Here is a 22,617-nt window from a genome sequence, read left to right as displayed (position 1 = left end):
ATAGGTCATCTGCTCTCCGACTATAAACAAAAACAACAAACAAACAAACAAAACCCGAAACCTCCCCAAAACAACAACAAACTGAAATCCCGAGAGATTAAAGGACACATCAAAGCCTTTAACTGTGACAGGACAGGAGAGGCACCCAGGCAGGATCAATTCTTGGTGGATAAAATTTTGGGGGTGACAATGCCGTTGATGCTTTTGGAAATATATGAAAGGTAAAGGGCACACACCAGTGGTCTCACTGGTGACTGAGGTTTGTGTAGATGACTTAATATCATTCTCCAAACTCTGTACTTATTAAGGGTTAATCTTCCTTCTCTAAATAGAGTAATCCTTTGAACGGATTGAAAGACAAACATATCACTCCTTTCTTTGGAGTTTTGGAAGTAGGGGGTGGGCGGGCTGGGGCATTCTCTGTGGTTGTTTCTGAGATCAGCTGCGGTTCTTCATCCCCCCCACCTCGGTTACAGCTTCTCTGGCGGAGGGATCTCAGGACATCAGGGTTTGAGAGGGCAGTACTTATGCTGGCCCCAAATCACCACAAAATACCTATAAAAAGATTTAGGACCGATGCATTGGAGGCCATTCTGGGGCTACATTCGGTCTGCGCCGCTGCCTGTTCTCTGGGTTAGTTCCTGTGATGTGTGGGAGGAGCTATCATAGTAGTAGGGGTAGGGTGATGCTGAGTCTAACGGGGCAAAAGGCATTTTGATATTCATGAATAATGCCTTCTCAGTCCTCTTTTAGAAAGCAGTTTCTACGATGTAAGTTGAAGACCCCTATCCTTTTATTGTCATTAGATAAAACAATCCTGGAAGGTGTTGGGGAGATGGCCCCAACGACATTCAACTAAGAAAATGCTTAAGAACACCTTCTCAGGGCTCCGAGCAGCTCTTTGCCGAAGTGCTGGAATTTACAGCCTTATCGATAGTCTCAAAATGTGGCCCCAACATTCCTTTTCCTTCCCAGGCAGCCACCTGTCTCTGCCGACCAAGAGCAGCAGCCATTGGTACCGATGGGTTGGAGGACCTGTGTAGGGGACGCTCACCTGGGATGGGGTGGGGGGACTAGAGGAAGCGCAGAGACGTGATTAAGGACAGGCCCTGAGGAAGAGCTCAGATATCATCCCGGAAATGACCACCTCACACCTTCTTTTAAAAGCAGGAATGCTGTTCTTTAAAAAAACTCTCGCATGACTCTTTGGAAGTGTTCAAGTCCTCTTTCTGCCTGGGGTTTCTGGATAAACACATGAGGCAGCTACACAATGCTGCTTTGTTTTGACAAGGCGTTTCAAACACCGAGCAGACACACTTAGGGTTGCTTTCCTCTCTTGCTTCCCTTTAGCTGAGAGCAAGCAGCGCAGTGCTAGTGTCAGACTTAGGATTGCTTTCTCCTTTTTCCTTCCCTGTAGCGGGGAGCAGATAGCACTGTTCTGATGTCAGACTACACTGGGCTGCACATCGGAGGCTGAAAGGCCCAGGTCTGACAAGTTACATAACCTTTCAGAGGCTGCACCTTCCCATAGGTAGAGTGGTGCATTAATGATAATGATAGTGTGGTAGGTAGAATAATGGCATGCCCCAAAATGTCCACATCCCAATCCTGGGAACCTGTGATTGTGTCACCTTACTTGGCAAAACAGACTTTACAGGCAGATGTGATTAAGTTAAGGATCTTGATTTGGGGAGGTTATCCTGAACTATCCAGGTGGGCCCAAGGTAAGCGCAAGGGTCCTTACAGAAGGGAAGCACAGTGGTCAGAATCAGAGTGTAAGATACTATGCTGCTGGCTTTGAAGATGGAGGAAGGAACCATGAGCCAAGAAATACAGGTGGCTTCCAGAAGCCGCAAAAGGAAAGAGATTGGATTCTCCCCTGGACCCCCCTGAAGGAACGCAGCCCTGCTGATACCTCCCTTGAAGCCCATTTAAGGTTCTGACCTCTAGAACTGTACGATGTTAAATGTGTGCTGTTTTAAACTGCCAAGCTGGTGGCAACTTATTAAAGCAGCAATGGGAAAACAATACATAGGGTAAATCTGGAATGTTGCAGCAACAGAGCGGGGGTGGGGTGGGGGGTGGGGGGGTTAGACATTAGCAATAGGTACAGAGGTGTAGCCTAAAGTCTATGTAGCTGTCATTTTTCATGGGATATTTTAATGGACAATGAAGAAGGTTCTTAGAAGTGTGACACAAAATGAATCAGAGGTTGTTTTTTTTTTGGGGGGGGGGGTGGAGGGCTTATTTATATTATGATTCCACACCACAAAGCCTTCTGAGGTATATCTACTACTTCATTACCAAAGATTCCAGATAATATATTAACTTTTAAATGTGTTAGATAGAAATATTTCTAAAATGCATTATGTAACTTCTTACCCAGAACGTATGTCATAGATTATTCTTTTGATTTTTTTTTTGTCTGTTCAGTTTTTCTAGTTACCTTTCCTGCTCAATGCTACCAATAGCCTCAACTCACTTCTTCTATTCCAAATCTTTCTCCTCTAATGTGATGTTTCTGGTGCTCTTCAAAAATGGGTCAGGGAGGTCAGTGAACTGTGTGTAAACTAAGAGTAAGTAAGAACCGAGTGAGACCCAGGGCTCTGCTGTGAGGATAACACAGGTGCTTCTATGTCTGAACTTTTTTTTTTCTTCCCAATCAGAGATCATAGTGGCTTACTTCTTGGTTGTAAGATGACTACCCTGATTGTAGGGTAGATAACTTAGTTTTAGATAGGTCAGGTGGTACCATGGTTTTTAGATGCTCTGAGTCAGTTCAGGAAGGAGGAGGAGTAAAACCCATACGTACTAGAGCAGGGAGCATGCTTTATGCATCTCTGTGGTCCTGGGTCCCAGCCCAGTGTCAGACAACATCAAGGTGCTCAGTTAATGCTTTTGAATGAATGATGTCCTTTTCACAGTCACCTTAATGCAGATTTTGAAGTTTTAGGCTTACATACAGTTATTCCCTTTGGATTTCTCTCTCCCTCTCTCTTCTCTGGGAAGTCTTCTCTTCCCTTCAGATCATGTTCATTTTCCCTGCAATATGTTGTAATGTATTTCATGTAGCTCTTAGATGTAAAACAGCCAGAATATTATTCCCATGAAAATTTACATTTAAAAAAACCCTCTTTTAATGCTAGCTGAAATAAGTCAGAGAAAGAACAAATATCATATGATTGCACTTATCTGTTGAATTTAAAAAACAAAACAAACAAACAAAAAAAGAAACAGACTCATAGATACAGAGAACAGACTGATGATTACTAGAGGGGAGGAGGATTGGGGAACTAGGTGAAAAATGTGAAGGAATTAAGAAGTACAAATTGGTAGTTAGAAAAGTACAGCATAGGGAATACAGCCAATGATATTGTAATAACTCTGTATGGTGCAAGGTGGGTACTGAAAATATTGGTGTGCTCACTTTGCCAAGGATATGATTGTCTAACCCTATGCTGTACACCTGAATCTAATACAAAATAATATTGAATGTAAACTGTATTTGAAAAATAAAATTGAAAAAAATCAAATAAAAGAGCTAATCAGATACAAAAATAATAAAAAAATATAACCCACTTGTAAAACCTCCCAAAAAAGCCCTCTTTTAGAAACATTTTTACTCTTAGGAGAGGCTGCTTGTAGGTCAAAACAAAACTCTAAGTAGTAGAATTAGTGTAAAATGAAATAGTTCATACGTGTCTAGTATAAAATCTATTTGAAAGGCAATTTGGAAACACAGATCAAGGGCCTTAAAAGTCCTTGGTCATGCCCTAGCTGGTTTGGCTCATTGGATAGAGTGTCAGCCTGTGAACTGAAAGGTCCCAGGTTCGATTCCGGTCAAGGGCACATGCCCAGGTTGTGGGCTCGATCCCCAGTAGGGGACTTGCAGGAGGCAGCAGATCCATGATTCTCTCTCATCATGGATGTTTCTATCTCTCTCTCCCTCTTCCTTCCTCTCTGAATCAATAAAAATATATTAAAAAAAAAAAGTCCTTGGTCATAATGCCACTTCTAGGAAGTTGTCCAAAGAAAATAACCTTTTCACACAAAGATATGTGTTAGAGTATTTATTACATAGTGGTGCAACTCTTCCCGTCCTAATCCCCTGCAGGCATGGTGAGCACAGCACCACCTCTGCTGAAAGGCTGCGGGGGGCGGGGGGGGGGGGGGGCGGGGGGGGGCGGGGGGGGGCCAACTCCCTGGCGCTGAAATCTGAGGCTGTCAGAGAGACCTTCTCTTTTCAACCAATTAACAGTCTGCATAAAGTATGTGGCCCCAGGAATATTGCCTTTGGTCTATTTCATTTTCTCTTCAGATTAAGATAGGCAGAGGAGAAATAGAAAAAAATAAACAGAAAATTTCCCTTTCTTCTTCTTCATGTTTATTTTAGGAGTAGTCTTCCAGACTGAGTCCAGAACTCTACGTATTAAGAAGACATTGTTACATAATGTCATGTATGTATATATATATCACCAGGGTTGTGGGCCATATTTTAAAATTTTGTTCACATTCTTAACTGCTTACAGTTCGATTTCTTCTTAAGTCAGGGTAATTTGGTTTGGAATACAACGGACCTTATTTGTATGGCTGTTTTAGGTACATCCCCAAGAACTTTGCTTGTAGGGAACTAACCAAACATACATTTGCCTTTCCTCTGCTCTTTTAATAACACATTATCATTTCCATTGAATTAAATTATTTTTCATTGCTTTCCTGACCAATTCCCTATACAAGTTATGTCTTCCCTTTCCCCTCTTTCACGCTGTTTATCATAACTTGCAAATATGCAACTATTTGTGTGTCTATTTCTTTAAGGCCTGTTCTCTTCCCAGGCAGCAGGGAGAGGTCTGCTTGACACTCTGTACCCACAGCCTACTATACAGTGGGTAGTTATCAAACGCTGCCCAACAAATAGATAAATAAAGAAACACATTTGATTTTGAAAAAAATGATGAGAATTCATAACAGTGTGGGCATCTGATCTTCCCTAATGTTACCTTTAGATCAGCAGAAATTTTTGTGATCATTCAAAGGGTGTAAGTGCAGTGATTTAAATCTCAGACGAAATGCATGTAAATACAAGTTTGACTTGCAATCACCTATGAATTCTATTCTGTGATACAGACTTTTTTGCTTTGAACTTTGGAAAGGGATTAACTCTTGCTAAGAAGAATGCAAAAGATTTTATTATAGTAGAAAGCCAAAACCAACCACCCCTTTACCCCCAATAGCAGCAAAGAAAAAAAAAAAATCTCTGAAGCAAACCTTTCCAGGAATTATAGGAAATAATATTAATAAAGCACAAGTTCAGTTAATATATCAACACTCCATTAGTGGCATTTTTCTCACTGATTTCTAAAAAACAAAGAAGATAATTTTTTTTAATTCTATAGGCTTTCTGTATTGTTACAGAATTAATTAAATCTTTTTTAAAAAAATAAGCTATTCATTATATTTTTTTCTTGCTTTCTAAATCTTGTCTCACTGTTTGAATGAATTAGAATGAGGGAGAAACAAATAGAACAAACCAAAGTTATGGAGAAGGCATATGTGTGTGAACTTTATTTCATCATGAGAAAATCACTTCTGTGCAGTAACAGAGGATACTGGTTATCTACACGATGATAAGGTTGTCTTTGTAGTTAGATACATACCTTATATTTGTATACAATATATAAAATTCATGGAGGAAATTATTTCTACAGCACAGTTTCTTTGTTGGAAGAGGACTTGTTCCGTTAGTTTCTTTTAGAAAACGACCCCCAGTTCTGTGACTGTGGTACCAAGGATCGCAGTTCCAACTTTGTAATTTATTAGACACCACAATCTTATGGACATTAAGTGAAAGCTACAAACTACCTCCTCCTGCAGGATGAAAAGAGAGACGTGAGTGCTCAAGCTGCTAAGCTAATAACTGATTTTAGCAGAAGAGTATGATTTCCACGATGTATTAGGAGTAGAAGTAGTGTTCCAGTAAGTCTGATGACATGAGTTAGTAACATTAGTAGCAAATGGTCTCCCTGCTCTGACAGCATGCACCTCACTCTTCAGTCACACATCCTGTACACATGGAAACAAGGCCACCACCCTGAAGGGCATTCTACATTGCATCTAAGAGGAACTCTCAGAGGGCATTAGCAGTTACCGTGGGACTGTGGGAAAAGAGGCAGCTGCTCTCAAGCTGATAGGTCATCCCAGAGAGAGGATGCTAAAATGATCATCCCAAGGAGACTCTAGCTACCACATCCCTGTAATCCAAACGGAAATAGACCATGTGGGCATTTTCCCTTGAAGAAATCCTTCTCTTTGAATAGCATCTCTCACAGCCTTACGACTGCGCCCACACATGGTTTTCATGGCCAGGGGCCTATCACCGTGCTGTGGGATTTGAAGTTGTGCTTGTTTTTAACCATGTGAACCATTTTAGGGGCGATTGGCACAGGCTGAGGTTTGTGGAAAGTGTATGTGTGTGTGTGGGAAACACACCACCATAGTTCTTTTAGCTAACATCTTGAATTTGACCCAAATCAACATAATTAGTTCTGCAGAGGGAAGTTATGGAGAATGCCAGTAGTGTGGGGGTCTTCTATGATTAAAATCACACCCAGAAGGTATGATTTGGCACCAACCACAAATACCTCTTCATAGGCTGAAGTTCATGAGTTGCAATTGCTTTTAAAATGGAAATGTTAAAAGCCTCAGAGGTTATACCTGGCCATGAGCTGCATGGCTTCCCTTTGATGACCCAAATATTTACAGACCAAAATATCTAGACTGACTTTATACGGTGGCCCCAGGCAGCCTGACCACGCCTAGAGGGGTAGAGAGCCTGGCAAAGACGAAATGGCAAGGTAATGCGGAGTTGCTGGTCTCGTCCTGTCTGGCGCCCATAGGAAGCCTCAGTCCTGGTGCCGCCGGCCTGGGCTTGGGTGTGAAATGGAAGCAGTCCATGCTGGGTGAGCCAGGGTGGCCGGCTGGCCCTCTCTGAACAGCTCTAGCACCCCACCCATTGGAAACACGGTGGGTCAGACACATCCACAGCTGGAAAGAGCCTCGGCCCACCCTCGGAAACAAGCAAGCACTAACAGGCAATTCAGAAGCATCTGGGCAACACCGGCAAAGGATGTGGAGAGTGGAGAATGGGAGCTGCCCTAGAGCCTGACACCTGGGTCTCACATGCGGGGGGACATTCAGGCCTTCGAGTTTCAGCTTCTTCAACGGCAGCTTATTTAGAGCCTTATCAAAGGAAGCCGACGGCCCAAGCCATGTGAACTGCCGCTGTGGACTCTTTGGTTTGACACATCCACACACCACGGGCTCTCTGGCGCCGGAGAGGACCAGCGGCCTGTGCCAGGGTGCAGAGCGAGTCATGGCAACACTGCGGAGGGTGCACCGTGGGGCTACCTCCGGCTTAGACGCCTCGCAGCTCTCGCTCTGAGGGATACTGCTGAAGGGCCTTACCCTCGGACGTTTGGAGGACCAGGGTCTTGCTGTACTGGCTGACTCCTGTTTTGTTGAAGGCCTTGACGCGAGCGTTGTACGTGCTGTTGAAGTGAAGGCCATCCACGGTGCACATGGTCTCCTTTCCGACATACACTTCCTGAGGGTCAATAAATAACAGGCCACCACTTAGCGGGAACCCTTGTGAGGCGTTAGGGGGTAGTGTTTCCCAGTGGTTAGGAAAAAGTGCTTTGGCCTCAGAACTGGATTTGACTCCTGTGAGCTCTTGGGCCATTTAATTGACCTCTTTTAGCCTCAGTTTCCTCATCTGGAAAATGGTTTGAGTAATACTCAGCTTATGAGGTTAGTGTAAGGATTGCATGAGGTCATATAGGCAAACTGACTAGCATGGTGCCTTGTATTTAGCATGGCAGCTTAATGAATGGGAGTTATTAGCAGCTAGGGCTTAAAAATTAAAATTGTGTGTCATAGATAGCATTATGCTTGTTATTATTAGCATAGCATTTACACAGTGTATTATACCATCAGTGAGATTGGTAAAAACAGATCTGAAAACATGAGGGTGGTCTCCATGCTGTGTTTATAACTCCAATAATGACTTCAGGACTGTTGCAAGGACTATCCACTCAAAGCCATAGGAGTATAGGTTTTCATCACAGTACAGAATGAAGGGGGAAGAAACAGGGAAGGGAGAAAGAATGACATTTCAAAGGCTTAAAATAAATCCTAGCATTATGCATGTTTAGCATAGGTTAGGCATCTGCCTCCCTCTTTAGCTGCACACTTTGCAACATTATGCTGATGTAATGAGTAAAAATAATTCATGTTCAAAGCACAGCCTTAAAACGTCAACTCTCTGGTGGGACACTAAGAAGATTGGAGTCTGGGATGGCAGCATGCTAAGGATTTTATATGGATGATCTAAATGACTCTTAAGAACGCAGGAGGTACATGTTATTATTAACATCTCCATTTTACAACTGAGGACATGAAGGCTCAACGGGGTGAGGAATGGGCAGCCACCAGCTCGGTGGTGGAGTTTGGACTTGAATGCAGGCATTCAGACTCCAGAGCTCACAGCACTGCATCAACTTTCTCCTAAGAAGAGCAGGACCATGCCCGGCTGACGGGGCTCAGCGGTTGAGCGTCGACCTATGAATCAGGAGGTCATGGTTTGATTTCCGGTCAGGTCACATGCCTGGGTTGCAGGCTCCATCCCCAGTCAGGGGCGTGCAGGAGGCAGCCAATCAATGATTCTTTCTCATCACTGATGTTTCTCTCTCTCTCTCTCTCTCTCCCTCTGTCCCTCCCTCTTCCTTCCTCTCTGAAATTAATAAAAAAGGAAGAAGAAAAAGAAGATGAAGAAGGAGGAGGAGGAGGAGGAGGAGGAGGACAGGACCATTTCTATTCAGAGACTCCTTCGTTGATCTCTGATATGGTACAAGGAGAAAGCAGGCCTCAGTTGAGGGCAGGCAGACCCTGCCAGATAGCATGTCCCCAGGAGAGGAGGGAGAGTGGGCCTGAGACCGCACGGTGGGGCACTGAGGAAGTCACGGTTTTGGTTAACCAGGAACAGGCTCTCTGCTTACCCGGAACTGACCACCACTGCCATCATCCAGCTCCAGAATGTATCCTTCGGCGGGCACTGTGGACAGAGGCGGCTGCTTCCAGGACAGTGTAGCGCTGTTGTTGTGGGTGCAGCACTCCTCCAGCTGTAGGATGGGGGTTGCTGGGACTGGAGAGGAAGCTAAACAGAAATTAGTGTAACCCTGGCTTCTGTTGAACTGCAAACATTTCAGTGTCTTGGAATGATAAACATTCCTCTGATAAACAAGTGACTAGACAAAGTATGTGGCCCCCCAGGGGGGTGGGGGGGGGCAGAGGGGACCTGTCCAGGATTCCCTCCCTGCCTCCAGGAGTGGGACTGCTTCCTGAGCCACTGTACTGCCTTCTGCCAAGTCCAGGGGGTACTTCTTCCCTTAACTCAAGGGGAGACGAGTGCTCTGTTCTCACTCCCTTGAGCATCAAAGACACCACCTCTAAGGGAAATGGTTTGCATGGGGATAAATTTCCAGTCCAGCCCATAAAAGCCTTTTTAAGCTATACCATGGCTGATAAATCTATCATAACATTTATTCTGAGCTCTACATCCTAAGTTTATAAACTTGAAATTACCATTCCTGAGAAATATATCTGAAACCACTATATTTCTAAGGTCCTGTCTTTTCTTTTAAACCAGTGATTCTATTCAAGGCCTTGTGCATATATGTAGCTAAAACAGTGTATTTTTGAAAATTTGGTATCAGTTGACACAAACAGTGATTTCTCGTTTTGAAACTTCTGAGGAACTTGACATCATTCTTTCAAGGTAGCTCTGCCTTGAAGACAGCACTAGCTCAAGTCCGTTCTTTCTGCAGGTATAGAACCGTCAACTGGGAGCCTAGAGAGCAGTATGCGAGCAACAGGGCCTGTCAGGGAGGGTCAGGGTGTCCTCGTGACCTTGGGAGAATCTGTCACAGTGTTACTAGTCACAACATAGCCCTGTCTCCATTTTGTGCTGAGTCTTCTGTGTTACTTAAAACTGATTTCAGATATTCAGACATAGAAATGTTAGGTAACGAATCATGAATCATCCAAGTTCCTATATATATAAACTCGATATATGTATCTGGGGACAATGTTTTAACCAAATGCTTAACAATTACTTTTCAGCACCAAAATATTAATTTATTTTTGTAGCACTTTAAAATAGGAGATGAGCCCTGATTAGTTTGGCTCAGTGGCTAGAACGTCAGCCTGCGGACTGAAGGGTCCCAGGTTCGATTCCAGTCAAGGGCATGTACCTTGGTTGCGGGCACATCCCCAGTAGGGGGTGTGCAGGAGGCAGCTGATCGATGTTTCTCTCTCATCGATGTTTCTAACTCTCTAGCCCTCTCGCTTCCTCTCTGTAAAAAAATCAATAAAATATATTTTAAAAAATAAATAAAATAAAATAGGAGATGACAGTTTGGCTCACATCCAGGGACATTTAGATGAACAAAAGCTAATTGTGGAAGAGGTATGCTGGACTCAAACTGGACTCTGAATGTCATGCATTGAATTAAATCTGCTCCCCTTGCCAGTCACCCCAACCCAGAGGACAGTTAATTTAACAGCAATATAGGAAACAGGTTCTGTGCTGGGTAACCTACGAAACAAAAGCAGTGACTACATATATATCATGAGAGATGTGAAGGTGAAGCAGGTCAATTATCTTATACTTAAGAAAAGACTGTGATACGTTATGAGAAAACCATGCCTGAGTTACTAGAGCAAATATAATTGAATTAAAATTATGACCCGTTAAGTGGAGGTGATCAGTTTAGTAAGGGACATCATGTTTCTAGTGTCAATGGCATAGAGTGCAGGTGGAACTTATGAGAGAACAATGGCATCTGGAGCCCCAGAAATCCCAGAACATCTGGACATGGAGAAAGGAGATACATTCATCACCTTGTTCATTAGAATGACTACAGGACTGGATGGAGGAAGGAAGAGAGAGAAGACATAACACCCTCTAACGATTCTAATGACCATCTACACACAAACAGGTATCGCCTATGAGTTGTAATTAGAGGGTTAACTTTAGGTTATTTTACATGTTAGGAATTTACTTTGCCATTTAAATATTTTCCATATAAAAGGAATACACTTTAGTATATTAACTGTGGAGTAAAACATGATAAGTTCAAGCTAACAATTCTTCAAAGGGCTTCTAAAGACAAGAAATGATTCTCCTTCGGGATATTTGATCTTTACTGGCCATATTGGTTAGAATTTCCATAAATCAACAATTCCTAGGACTCTCTTTATTTCATTAGCTCCCCTATTAGTCTCATTTTACCTTTGTTCATGTTTCAGGAAAGTCTACATGTCATCAATTTTAAAATCAAAGAATAAGATCACAATAAGAAATCAATAAGATGGTTTCAACCTGAATATACAAATGTTTGTAATGACTGATAAGAAACTCAAATTTCCCTATATGGACATAGGTATAATTAAAATGTAAATTGAAATACATAGTGTCATGTATAATTAAAGCATGTGAACATCATTTATAAGTCCTTAATGGATACACTTTAAAAGACCAAAAGGGTAGAAAAAAATCTAACCACTCACTAGTTTTCAGATCTTAACATTGTCCCAGGTTTAAACAAATAAGCAAACAAAAGAGAGAGAGAGAAAAAGAGAGAGAGAGAGACTAAATAGAGAGAGAGACTAAATGAAGGGTCCTAGAGACACTTGCATAGTCTAAATCTATTTCTCAATGTGCTCAGAATTATTTTTTCTTTTTCATTATTTACCCCAAAGTGAAGTTGCATATAAAAGGCAAATGTGACAACATTAAGGCTGACATTTTAAGAAAAACATTTGCCAGTGGGTGTTATGTTACCCCATTTTACTTTAGTATTGGGTTTAAAATAAATAGTCTACAAGAATCCAAAGTATTTCCAAATTAATTTACCTTTTGTGGTTTGAAAATGGATAGCATCACAGTTCCTGCGCTGAACTACAAGAAAAAAGGTTTTTTTTTATTGAAACTCCTGTCACTGAAGCTACCATAGCTATCTTAATCTTGACACTTTTGTGATCATTTCTAGACATCATTTTTTTTCTAAAGAACTAATTTCTCTTATCTGATCAGAATTCTAGGACTTAGCATTCTTTGAGCCCATAAAATCCAGCTTCAGGCTAAAAGCCGCCCCTTAGAGAGAAAGGGGCAGCTGTTCTTACTAACTTCCCTGAAGGGGCCTGGTAGAACTATGGCTCAAAATTAAATTTTGCAACAGTGTCTTCTTATACCAAAGTTTTCGAGTGTTTCAACTTTTTAAGTCAATTTCGTTCAAATTCTATCTCACATTTTTCATATTCATGTAATATTTTCCCCCTAACCCTTCAGATAGTGAACAGTCACAGCCACTCAGAATTCCTCTGTGAAAGGCAGCAGGAGTATGAGGAGGACACTCGCAGAAGGGAAGTGGGCCTCCCACGATCGACATGAAAAAATAGTGATAGGTGGTGGCCTTGAGCACTTACTGAATGCATGATGGTGTGGTGAAGTTTTACGTGTATTCACTCATTGAATGTTCACAACAATCCCACAGTAACTGGTACTGTTATTATCTCAACTTTGTAGAGGAGGAAACTGAAACAGAAAGGCTTCATGGCTAGTAAGTGGCAGGGCTGGGATTTAGAGCCAAGCTTACATTGCATTCTGCTGCCTCTCTAGTTGGCTCTTCAGTAATAGTGCACTAGAGGGAAGCCCCCACATCCAATTCCAAGAGGAAGTTTCTTTTTGGTTTCTATATGGGAACGATAAAGCCTCCCAAGAATGGATGGTATGGATTAATGCAATGTTTCACCGTGCAACCCATGGTAGTTGGGAATGCAATTTTGCTGGGTCACCTTGTCTGAAGGTTCCCTTGTGAACTCATTTCTTTTTATGGGGGCTGAACAATACAAATGGCATCTGAGGGCAAGTTTAGACTTTAGAGGAATAATAAGCTGTTTCTGGCAAGCCATCACTACTACACTGTTAAGGTTAAACATGAACACAGGTTTTGAGGACATGCCTTTTAGGCCCCCAAACCATGAACAGATTACATGCATGAACACATTACATGCAAGTAATTGTGTGTGCTCATCTCCACTGCCAAACCTCTGGGCGCACTTTCTCCATGATTTATAGGAGAGTCTGTTAAGGTCACACTGTCTTTGTCCATGACTCTGGTGCATACTCAGAGCTCTTACATTCAATATGAGTTAATAAAGTTAAATGTGTCTTAGGTGAGTAGAGGCAGTTAGGGGATTAGCAGCTGTTGGTATACGTGCTAAAAAGGCTAGGGGGAGTGTTAAGTCACTGTTTCATCTGGTTCAGAATGAACACACAGGTGTTTCACTTCACCACCCAGACTAGTGAATCTTGAGATACTCTGTATACTTAGATAATTCTGGGGTAATATTTTTCTAGGAGGGCGTAATATCTGAATTCTATTCTGAGCCAAACAGCAGAGCCCTTAATGGGTTATGAAAAGAATCTTAAAATTTCCTTCCCGTGATCTGGGAAAAGTTGACAATACAAACTTAGAATTAAGGAAAAACTAAACAAACAAACAAACAACCCTCTTAAATACCCCCCTAAAACTAACCACACACACACACTAATAAAAACGGAAAACAAAGCTTAATCTATTATTTTTTATAAAAGAAAAGTTTGAGAGATCAAACACCACTCCCAATAGTATAGAAAGAGGCTAAGATAATTTTCTAATCAAAATGCAACCAGAGAACATGTCATTAAAATCTAGGGATGTTTGAACAAAGCAGGTACCAGCAATTTCCACTTAGATCTCAATTGCTTGGGGGTGATGTGAAATCAGAAAGAGCAGATTAGTTAAATCCTTAGTTAATAGAATAATTTTAGGCAGTGCATTCTTGCCGAATAGCAGCTGGCCTAAATGGAAACATGTAAAAACCAACAACAGAACTATCTTCTTTCATATCAAGAAAAAAAAAAAAAAGGCATCTGAGATGAAATGTCAAAACCAGAGAGATGCTAAAATTTTGACTTAAGAAGTAAAAAAAAAAAAAAGAAAAAGCAGAAATTTTAGCTGTCGGCTTGAGTCATAACTTTAAATGTATATTTTAAGTAATTTGGAAAATAATCTAACTTTCTACTATAATCCTCAGTTAGAAGACCATTGAAACCATTAAAAAACACTGACTTACACATGTTGTTAGTTTCACAATGGTCAGATTCCTTAAAATGCTACTTAAATTTTGGTCATTTATACATGGATTTTGGGATGCAGTTTCTTGAGATATTTTTTACTGATAAGCTATGAAAGTGCAGTTTATTAAATGACTGCAAATACACTAAAAAATAAAGTCTAAAGCTACATTGATACAGACGTGTAGATGTTAACAGATATCAAAGAGGCCAGTAAAAGTCTTCACAACAGCCAATGAAGTTCCAGGGCAAAATGAGCTTTGGCTTTTTCCTTCCGTCGCAAGCCTCTGACAGATACAAATTATTCAGGTTCTAAAGAGGAATGGCTCTCACTGAATTAAACTTCAGGAGCACAAAACAAAGCATATGAGTGAACTCTGCAGAGGGACACCAATCAGAAGTAAATTAAATTGAGATGAAATGTTAAAAAGAAAAGGAAAAGGGAATAATCCAGCCTCCTACCCAATGACCTATTATATCACCTTCATACATGACTGTTCGCATAATTTTGTGTCCCGGGTGAACTTCTGCGGGGTGTGTGCGTTTTGGCCTTTAGAGTGCTTGGCACTCTCTGCTGTATGCACAGAGTAATGGGCTGTGCACACAGCTGGGTCCATGCTTCTCTCTGGTGCAGCCTGCAAAGCCGAGGGACAATGCTTTAGGAATGTGATCTGTGAGGCCTAGCCCATAAACCTGAAGTTCCCAGACCAGATGAAGGGCCTGTTCACTCCAACACAGTGGTTACCATCCTACCAAGTGGCCTGGACTCCACGGTGGGCAGAAGGACATGACTCAGAGTGACAGCGAACGGGGAGGAGTGGCTCTGCCAGCTGATCGAAGCTCTTCAGAGTCCGGAGGCTCTTACCCTCCACCTGTCCCCTCCTCTCCTGCCCCATCACCAAGGTGAACTGGGTTGGCTCAATTTTTTCTCTCCCACCGAAAGCCCTTACATTGTCCTTTTGTGACCTATTTTCTCTTTTGAGCTGCTTGTGACATAACCTTTGAACGATTCTACCTCCTTGAAAGAATTGGGTACAGAGAGATGCTGATGGAGGGGGATTACCTGGGGCTCTAACCACTACTCAGATGGTTGTATTTCACAGGCCACTGCGTAGGTCTTAAAGAAAAAATTATTATTATTATTTTTAAATATATTTTATTGATATTTTACAGAGAGGAAGGGAGAGGGATAGAGAGCTAGAAACATCGATGAGAGAGAAACATCGATCAGCTGCCTCCTGCACACCTCCCACTGGGGATGTGCCCGCAACCAAGGTACATGCTCTTGACCGGAATCGAACCTGGGACCCTTCAGTCCGCAGGCCTACGCTCTATCCACTGAGCCAAACCGGCTAGGGCAAGAAAAAATTATTTTTATCTATTTATTTAAAAATATTTTTTTATTGATTTCAGAGAGGAAGGGAGAGGAAGAGAGAGATAGAAACATCAATGATGAGAGAGAGGATTATTGATTGGCTGCCTCCTGCATGCCCCCCTACAGGGAATGGAGCCTGCAACCTGGGCATGTGCCCTTGACTGGAATCGAACCCGGGACCCTTCAGTCCACAGGCCGATGCTCTATCCACTGAGCCAAACTGGCTAGGGCATATTTATTTATTTTAAAATACGTTTTTATTTATATTTAGAGAGAGAGGAAGAGAGAGGGAGAGAGGGAAATGCCTGCCTCCTACACACCCCTACTGGAGATCCAGCCAGCAACCCAGACATGTGTCTTGCCTAGGAATCAAACTGGTGACCTCTCAGTGCATGGAACAATGCTCAAACAACTAAGCCACATCAGCCAGGGAAAAGAAGAATATTTAAACAGCAAGAAAGAGTTGCTGCAACAAAAAACTAAATTTCTTAAGTTTCAGAGAGGAATTTAGATATTCCTCGAAGAAGCCGCTTAGTAAGGCACTAGTTTCACAGTACAAACTGGAAGTTGCAGGTGTGGATTCCGGAGCCAGGCTCCCTGGCTTGAATCCTGGGCCTGACACTCACTAGCTGTGTGAGTCTTGGCAAGTAACTCAGTCTTCCTGTGCTGCCTAGTTGCACTGTGAGAATAAAATGAGTTAATCCATGGAAAGTACTTAGAAGAGTGATTTGGTAAGCAGTCTATAAATGCTAAACATTCTTGTCACTGCAACAAAGCACTTTTGTTTGCAATCTATTCTCTACTTCAATATGAATGAGGGCATTGTCCCGTAGCAATACATATTGGACAACAAAATGAGAAAACTGAAAATAAAAGAGGGTAAAGATCCATTAAGAAGCTAAGGTTCACTGTGTGATGTGAGCCATCAGTATATGGCCCTACACCTTGCAGAGCTATATGCTAAATATACTCTGTCTGATAAAGGAAGCATGCAGATTTTTCGTAGGAAACAAAAATTTTAAAGTACGTGTCTTTTAAATCATTTATTATGTGGATGCTTAAATTGGGAGAAGCAAAGAGCAAATCAATTTCTTACAGAAACATCAGAAAGTGACTAATCATGGGAGAAACCAAGATGGCGGCATAGGTGAACACCTAAACTGCTGCCTCGCACAACAATTTCAAAACTACAGCTAAAAGACAGAACGGACACCATCCAGAACCACAGGAAAGCTGGCTGAGTGGAAATTCTACAGCTAGAAGGAAAGAGAGGTGCACACAAAGACTCAGAGGAGCTGCAAAAGGCTGAGGTACGGAGACACGCGTGCGGAGAGGACTGGTGGCTGAGTGCCTGGCTAGCTTTCTCTAGCGGGAGAGAGACGGAAGCTCCTGACTGCACTGAACCCCAGTTCCGACTGCACTGAACCCCAGTTCTGGGCGAGACCCTGGGGTCCCAGACTCATACAGGGGGAGTCTGGACTGTCGGGAAAAGAGAGGAGTGCACGGAAACTCAGGGGAGCCACGAAAGGCAGAGGTCTGGAGGCGTGCACACGTGCGAGTGCATGCAGAGAGGACTGACTGCTGAGTGTGCCGCTGGCTTTCTCTAGCGGGAGGAAGACAGAAGCTCCTGACTGCGCTGAACTCCAGTTCCAGGCGAGAATCTGGGAATCCAGATTCATTGGGGGAGAAACTGGACTGTCTGTCAGTGGGTGAAACTCGAGGGCGGCTTTCTCTCAGAGGTGCTTGCAGCGATTACCGAGAGACACTGAGACCCAGGGGCCTCATAGGGCAGGGCTGACAGGAGGCCAAGGCTGTCTGCTCAGCCCTGAGACTCCACCCCATCCAAGCTGAGCACAGAGGCTTTTGCAATTTTGCAAGTCTTGTCTCATTAGGCTGTCTCCAGCACAGAAGTTCTCCCAGCGTAGACACAGCTGATCCTCACAGCCAATTGGCCTGCAGGTCAATTCCTCCCAGTGATACCAACAACAATCAAGACTTAACTACAACAAGGCTGTACACACAGTCCACAAAGGGGTGCACCAAGAGTGTCCACTTCAGGTAACTGGGGAGGCTGAGCCACTGGGCCATATAGGACACCTAGCACACAAAGCTACTCTACCAACTCACGGAAGCAACGAAAATGTGGAGACAAAGAAACAGATCACAAATGAAAGAAATGGAGGAAAGCAAACGACTGGATATAGAGTTCAAAACCATGGTTATAAGGTTTTTCAAGAATTTCTTAGAAAAGGCCGATAAATTCAACAAGACCCTCGAGGATATGAAAAAGGACCAACTAGAAATTAAACATACACTGACTGAAATAAAAAATATTATACAGAGACCTAACAGCAGACTAGAGGAACGCAAGAATCAAGTCAAAGATTTGAAATACAAAGAAGCAAAAAACACTCAACCGGAAAAGCAAAAAAAAAAAGAATCCAAAAATTTGAAGATAGTGTAAGGAGCCTCTGGGACAACTTCAAGCGTACCAACATCCAAATTATGGGGGTGCCAGAAGAAGAGAGAGAGCAAGATACTGAAAACCTATTTGAAGAAATAATGACTGAAAACTTCCCCACCTGGTGAAAGAAATAGACTTACAAGTCCAGGAAGTGCACAGAACCCCAAACAAAAGGAATCCAAAGAGGACCACACCAAGACACATATAATTAAAATGCCAAGAGCAAAAGACAAAGAGAGAATATTAAAAGCAGCAAGAGAAAAATAGTTAATTACCTACAAGGGAGCACCGATACAATTGTCAGCTGATTTCTCAACAGAAACTATGCAGGCCAGACGGGAGTGGCAAGAAATATTCAAAGTGATGAATAGCAAGAACATACAACCGAGATTACTCTACCCAGCAAAGCTATCATTCAGAATTGAAGGGCAGATAAAGAGCTTCACAGATAAGAAAAAGCTAAAGGAGTTCATCACCACCAAACCAGTATTATATGAAATGCTGAAAGGTACTCTTTAAGAAGAGGAAGAAGAAGAAAAAGGTAAAGATAAAAATTATGAACAACAAATACATATCTATCAACAAGTGAACCTAAAAATCAAGTGAATTAAAAATCTGATGAACAGAATAAACTGGTGAATATAAAGAATCAGGGGCATAGAAAGGGAGTGGACTGACAATTCTCAAGGGGAAAGGGGTGTAGGGGGGCGGGAAGAGACTGGACAAAGGTCGTACACCTATGGATGAGGTCAGTGGGGGGGAGGTAAGGGCAGAGGGTAGGGTGGGAACCGGGTGGAGGGGAGCTATGGGGGGAAAAAAGAGTAATAATTGTAATAATCTGAATAATAAAGATTTATTAAATTAAAAAAAAAGAGGCCTTCAGTGGCCACCATCTATAGCAGCAAAAAAAAAAAAAAAAAGAAAGTGACTAATCATGGAGAGAACAAACAGACCCATGACTGCCAGGGGTTGGGGATGTGGAGGGAGGGGTGTAGCTGACTATAAGGGGTAGCCCAAGGGACATCTCTGTGGTGATGCAATAGTTCTGTACCTCGATTGCAGTGATGGCTACATACCTGACAAAATGGCATAGGACTAGACACACACAACGTGCCAATGTCCATTTCCTGGTTTTGACATTATTTGATAGTTATGCAAGATGTAACCATTGATAGAAACTAGATTAAGGGTACACCAGACCTCTCCCTGCTATTGTTGTAACTCCCTGTAAATATATAATTATTTAAATATAAAAAGTAAAAAAAGAAATCCTATCAGAAATATTTTTCAAATGGATATTACTTACTCTACCATTAAAATATCATTGCATGATTGGTTTGAGTTTTTATTTTGATTTGAAAGAGTTTATTTCCTTAAGATAATTTTAAGTATTTTTCCTTTCCCTCAGCCACCCCCAAATCTCAGAGATCTTGCCATAGCCTTTAATCACATAAATAAAAACATTAACAATTATTTCAAATTTTCATTTTCTTTCTCTATCCAGGCTCAATTTTTCTGACCAGTACTGGCAAGCCACTGATCCTCTCAACTTCCCACTAATCCATGTTTAACCATTTGCTCACTATCTAACCATGTGGAAGCAGTCATTGCAATTCTGGACTCCCTTGATTTTCGTCAATATTTCTGGGTTACTTTTTGCAGTAAGATAACATTTATGTGCTGTGATTCTCTCTCTCTCTCTCTCTCTCTCTCTCTCTCTCTCTCTCTCTCTCTCTCTTCTCTCTCTCTCTCTCTGGCCAGCTATTCTGTGATGCTGAGCCTCTGAAATCCCTAAGATTCTCAAACTGACAACCATTGAGTTTGTTCTGATAGGTAGGTTACACAGCTACAAACTACGTGCCCATTACACGATAAGAAAGGAGCCATTCAGGGTTTTGTAACATTAACCATAGGCATGTGTGTTTACCTTCCCACCTCTCAGGTGATTTATAAACCTGGCAGCTGCCTTTTGTTTGCCTTGACCCTGCTTCAAGCACCAGTCTCCACTCGGCTGGTACTATGACTGGGAGGACACAGGCACCCACCTTTCATCTGCACGAAGTCGAGCTGGTGAATGGACTGCAGCAGAGGGCTGTTGTCCAGACTCAAGTCGAAGTCTGTGGTCATCCTGGGAGTGAGCGTGCCTTTCCCCCACTGGTCCTCAGTCAGGTGCACTCTCCTTATGAGGGCGTCAGAAATCTAGTCACATCAAAGACCACAGCCTAAGAAATACACCACCACAGTGGCCAGAGAACACTGCCCTCAACTCTCCCCGAGTGTCACCAGCAACCTTCCTTGGGACTCACACCTTCCTGACTCTGTGCAGGTGGTGAGGAGCCGGTTAGGGTGAGGGTGACCCATGATTTATCATGCAAATCTCGACACTTTTGTGAGTCAGAGGGGGTGATATAAAAATCAGCAGCTGTTAATTGGTCTAATAGACAAATCTGGATGGATGATCATGCTATTTGTGACCGATCAGCTTAAAGCTAGCAACATTAAATAATGATATGCTGGTGACTAATGAATCCTATTAGAACCAACAACCCTGATTCTCACCTGAGGTGTGGGTATCCTGTCAAGAATTGGAAATGAGTTTTATAAGTAGTTTAGAGAGGCTGCCTATGATAATCTGTAAAATGGGATTTGTTACACTTTGAGACATCATCCTCTTCATGTATGATTCTATTCTTTGGCAGAGAGCACTTTCATTTCTTATATTTAGTCTCTGTCATTCTTGGCTAGTTTGGCAGAAAGTGACTTGCAAGTGATCTACATATTCCTTAATTCAAGGTCCCTTACTCATTGGGATTGAAAGTTAAATAAAATTCAACTGACATCATAGCATTTCACTAAAACAGTTAATACTGAGGAAATCATGAGACATCCAAGGAAATGAAAAACTTCACTTTTTTGGGGGGAAATCACTGACATATTGACCGTAGGAGGTGTCAAGAAGATAGAAACCTTTCATACTTAGGACTGTGGGAATCTGGCCTTGGTAGAGTCAATCTCATGGGACACTGAGAATCTGAAGCAGAAACTAATAGATGCTTACCTGCAAAAAGCCACTAGGATCATTTTCCTTTATCACCTCCAGGCAGTACTCCATGAGACCTGTGGTCTGGCGTAATTTCACTGTGCAGTGAGAGATCTGATCTCGAACCACCTAGGATCAATGACAGAACAGAATGGTCCAAAAATGGCAGAGAGTAGAAAAGAAGCAAACTGGGACTGTGGAAAGTTTCTTCAAACAAGAATCCAAGAGCATCATGGAGCAAAACTAAATTTATGAGACTATTTTGTGGCAATGCCTGCTGTGGACACCGACCCCAGAGGACAGCTTGGATAATGGCTCTTACAGGAACCTGTAACAACAGGACCCACCAGAAAGGTTTGCAGATTGAAAGCATGAGAATCTGGCTAGCTTGGTACCCCAAAGGACATCTTCACAGGCCCCCCTTACTCTCCTCTTCTGGGAAGCAGATGACCCTGAGCTGCTGGAAGTGGGGGTCACGGAGAGTTTGTGAAGGAGCTGAGCCACCTGAGGTTCGGCTGCAGCTCCCGCTCTGGAACACAGTAGCCCCACCTTCTCCCACCACTGCTTGTCCCTTCTAAACAGTTCCTTTGAACCCAGTTCCTTTCTCAATCTGACTCTTCAGGTGGGTGGTGGAGTGGGGGTGGAGGTGGGACTTGCTGAAAGACAATGAGCTGATGACCAGTAAGCCAGAGAGAGATGGCTGCAGAATTAAGTTTTAAGAATAACCCACTTACAATCAGCTCATTTTGGAAAGCAGTTTTAAAGGCTGTCCTATTTGCCAAGCTGTGAGTCAGCTTTAACCTAGAAAGGCAGTTTCTGCCTCTGGGAAGTTGTCTCTGCCCAGTGTCAAACTTTCTTCAGAGATGTTCATCCTGTGTGTCCTCTGCTCAGTGACCCAAATCCTGAGGTGGTTTCTGAAGCACAGAGTTGAACAAGACTTTTCTAGGAATCGCAATCACTCACATGAGGATATTCATGCTACTTTGCAAAAGCCTCAAAAACATCCAGCAGTCCAGATTTTATAGATAATAACTAAAAGGAGTTTAAATAACAATTATTTAATGTCCTTCCACTTGTTATTATAAGTTTATTTTACTTTAAAGATTATTACATATACTTTCTAAAACAATTGAAAAGGAGATGGGGAAAAATAAAATCATCTCACCTCTCTTTATTTTTTCTGTTTAATAAATACTTTTTCTCATAGTGTGCTCATCATAGCATCTGGAGGGATACCACTAGTGAATTTTTAGTCTAAGTAAATATTAACATTCTATTTCTCCTAGTTCAAGAAATTCTTTTAAAATATAATGTATACTATCCCATCACAGTTTAAAACAAATTCCCCTAAGTAGGAAGTAATCTTTTTTTTTTTCTATTTGAGGTACAAGTACTTTAAAGATGCATGCTTGAATTTATTCTTCACAGGTCATTTTGGTCAGTGGGGGGAGTTTCTATGTGTTCCATCATGTCTTAAAGCAAGATAACCAATTAATGCTTGG

General features: G+C 42.2%; 1 protein-coding gene across 13 annotated transcripts in view; it reads right to left on the bottom strand.

The window, feature by feature from the left end:
* TRIM9 (tripartite motif containing 9) overlaps positions 1-22,617 on the bottom strand; it is a 96,811-nt gene that overhangs the window by 16,044 nt on the left and 58,150 nt on the right. For 7 of the 13 annotated variants that reach the window (XM_080664197.1, XM_080664201.1, XM_080664199.1 and 4 more), the window contains exons 4-7: positions 21,134-21,244; positions 20,121-20,274; positions 9,054-9,211; positions 7,465-7,603 (exon numbers count right to left, since the gene is read on the bottom strand). In XM_080664197.1, the coding sequence (XP_080520323.1) occupies positions 7,465-7,603; positions 9,054-9,211; positions 20,121-20,274; positions 21,134-21,244 (562 nt within the window). Of the gene's footprint in view, positions 1-5,544; positions 6,928-7,464; positions 7,604-9,053; positions 9,212-11,971; positions 12,017-20,120; positions 20,275-21,133; positions 21,245-22,617 lie in introns of those variants that run through there. The other 6 variants (XM_080664194.1, XM_080664200.1, XM_080664202.1 and 3 more) reach the window with 2 other exon arrangements.

Source organism: Plecotus auritus (genome assembly GCF_963455305.1).
Source record: "Plecotus auritus genome assembly, chromosome: 1".
Taxonomy (NCBI): Eukaryota; Metazoa; Chordata; class Mammalia; order Chiroptera; family Vespertilionidae; genus Plecotus; species Plecotus auritus.
The sequence above is the reverse complement of the archived record's forward strand: the minus strand, read 5'-3'. Positions and strand labels throughout refer to the sequence as shown.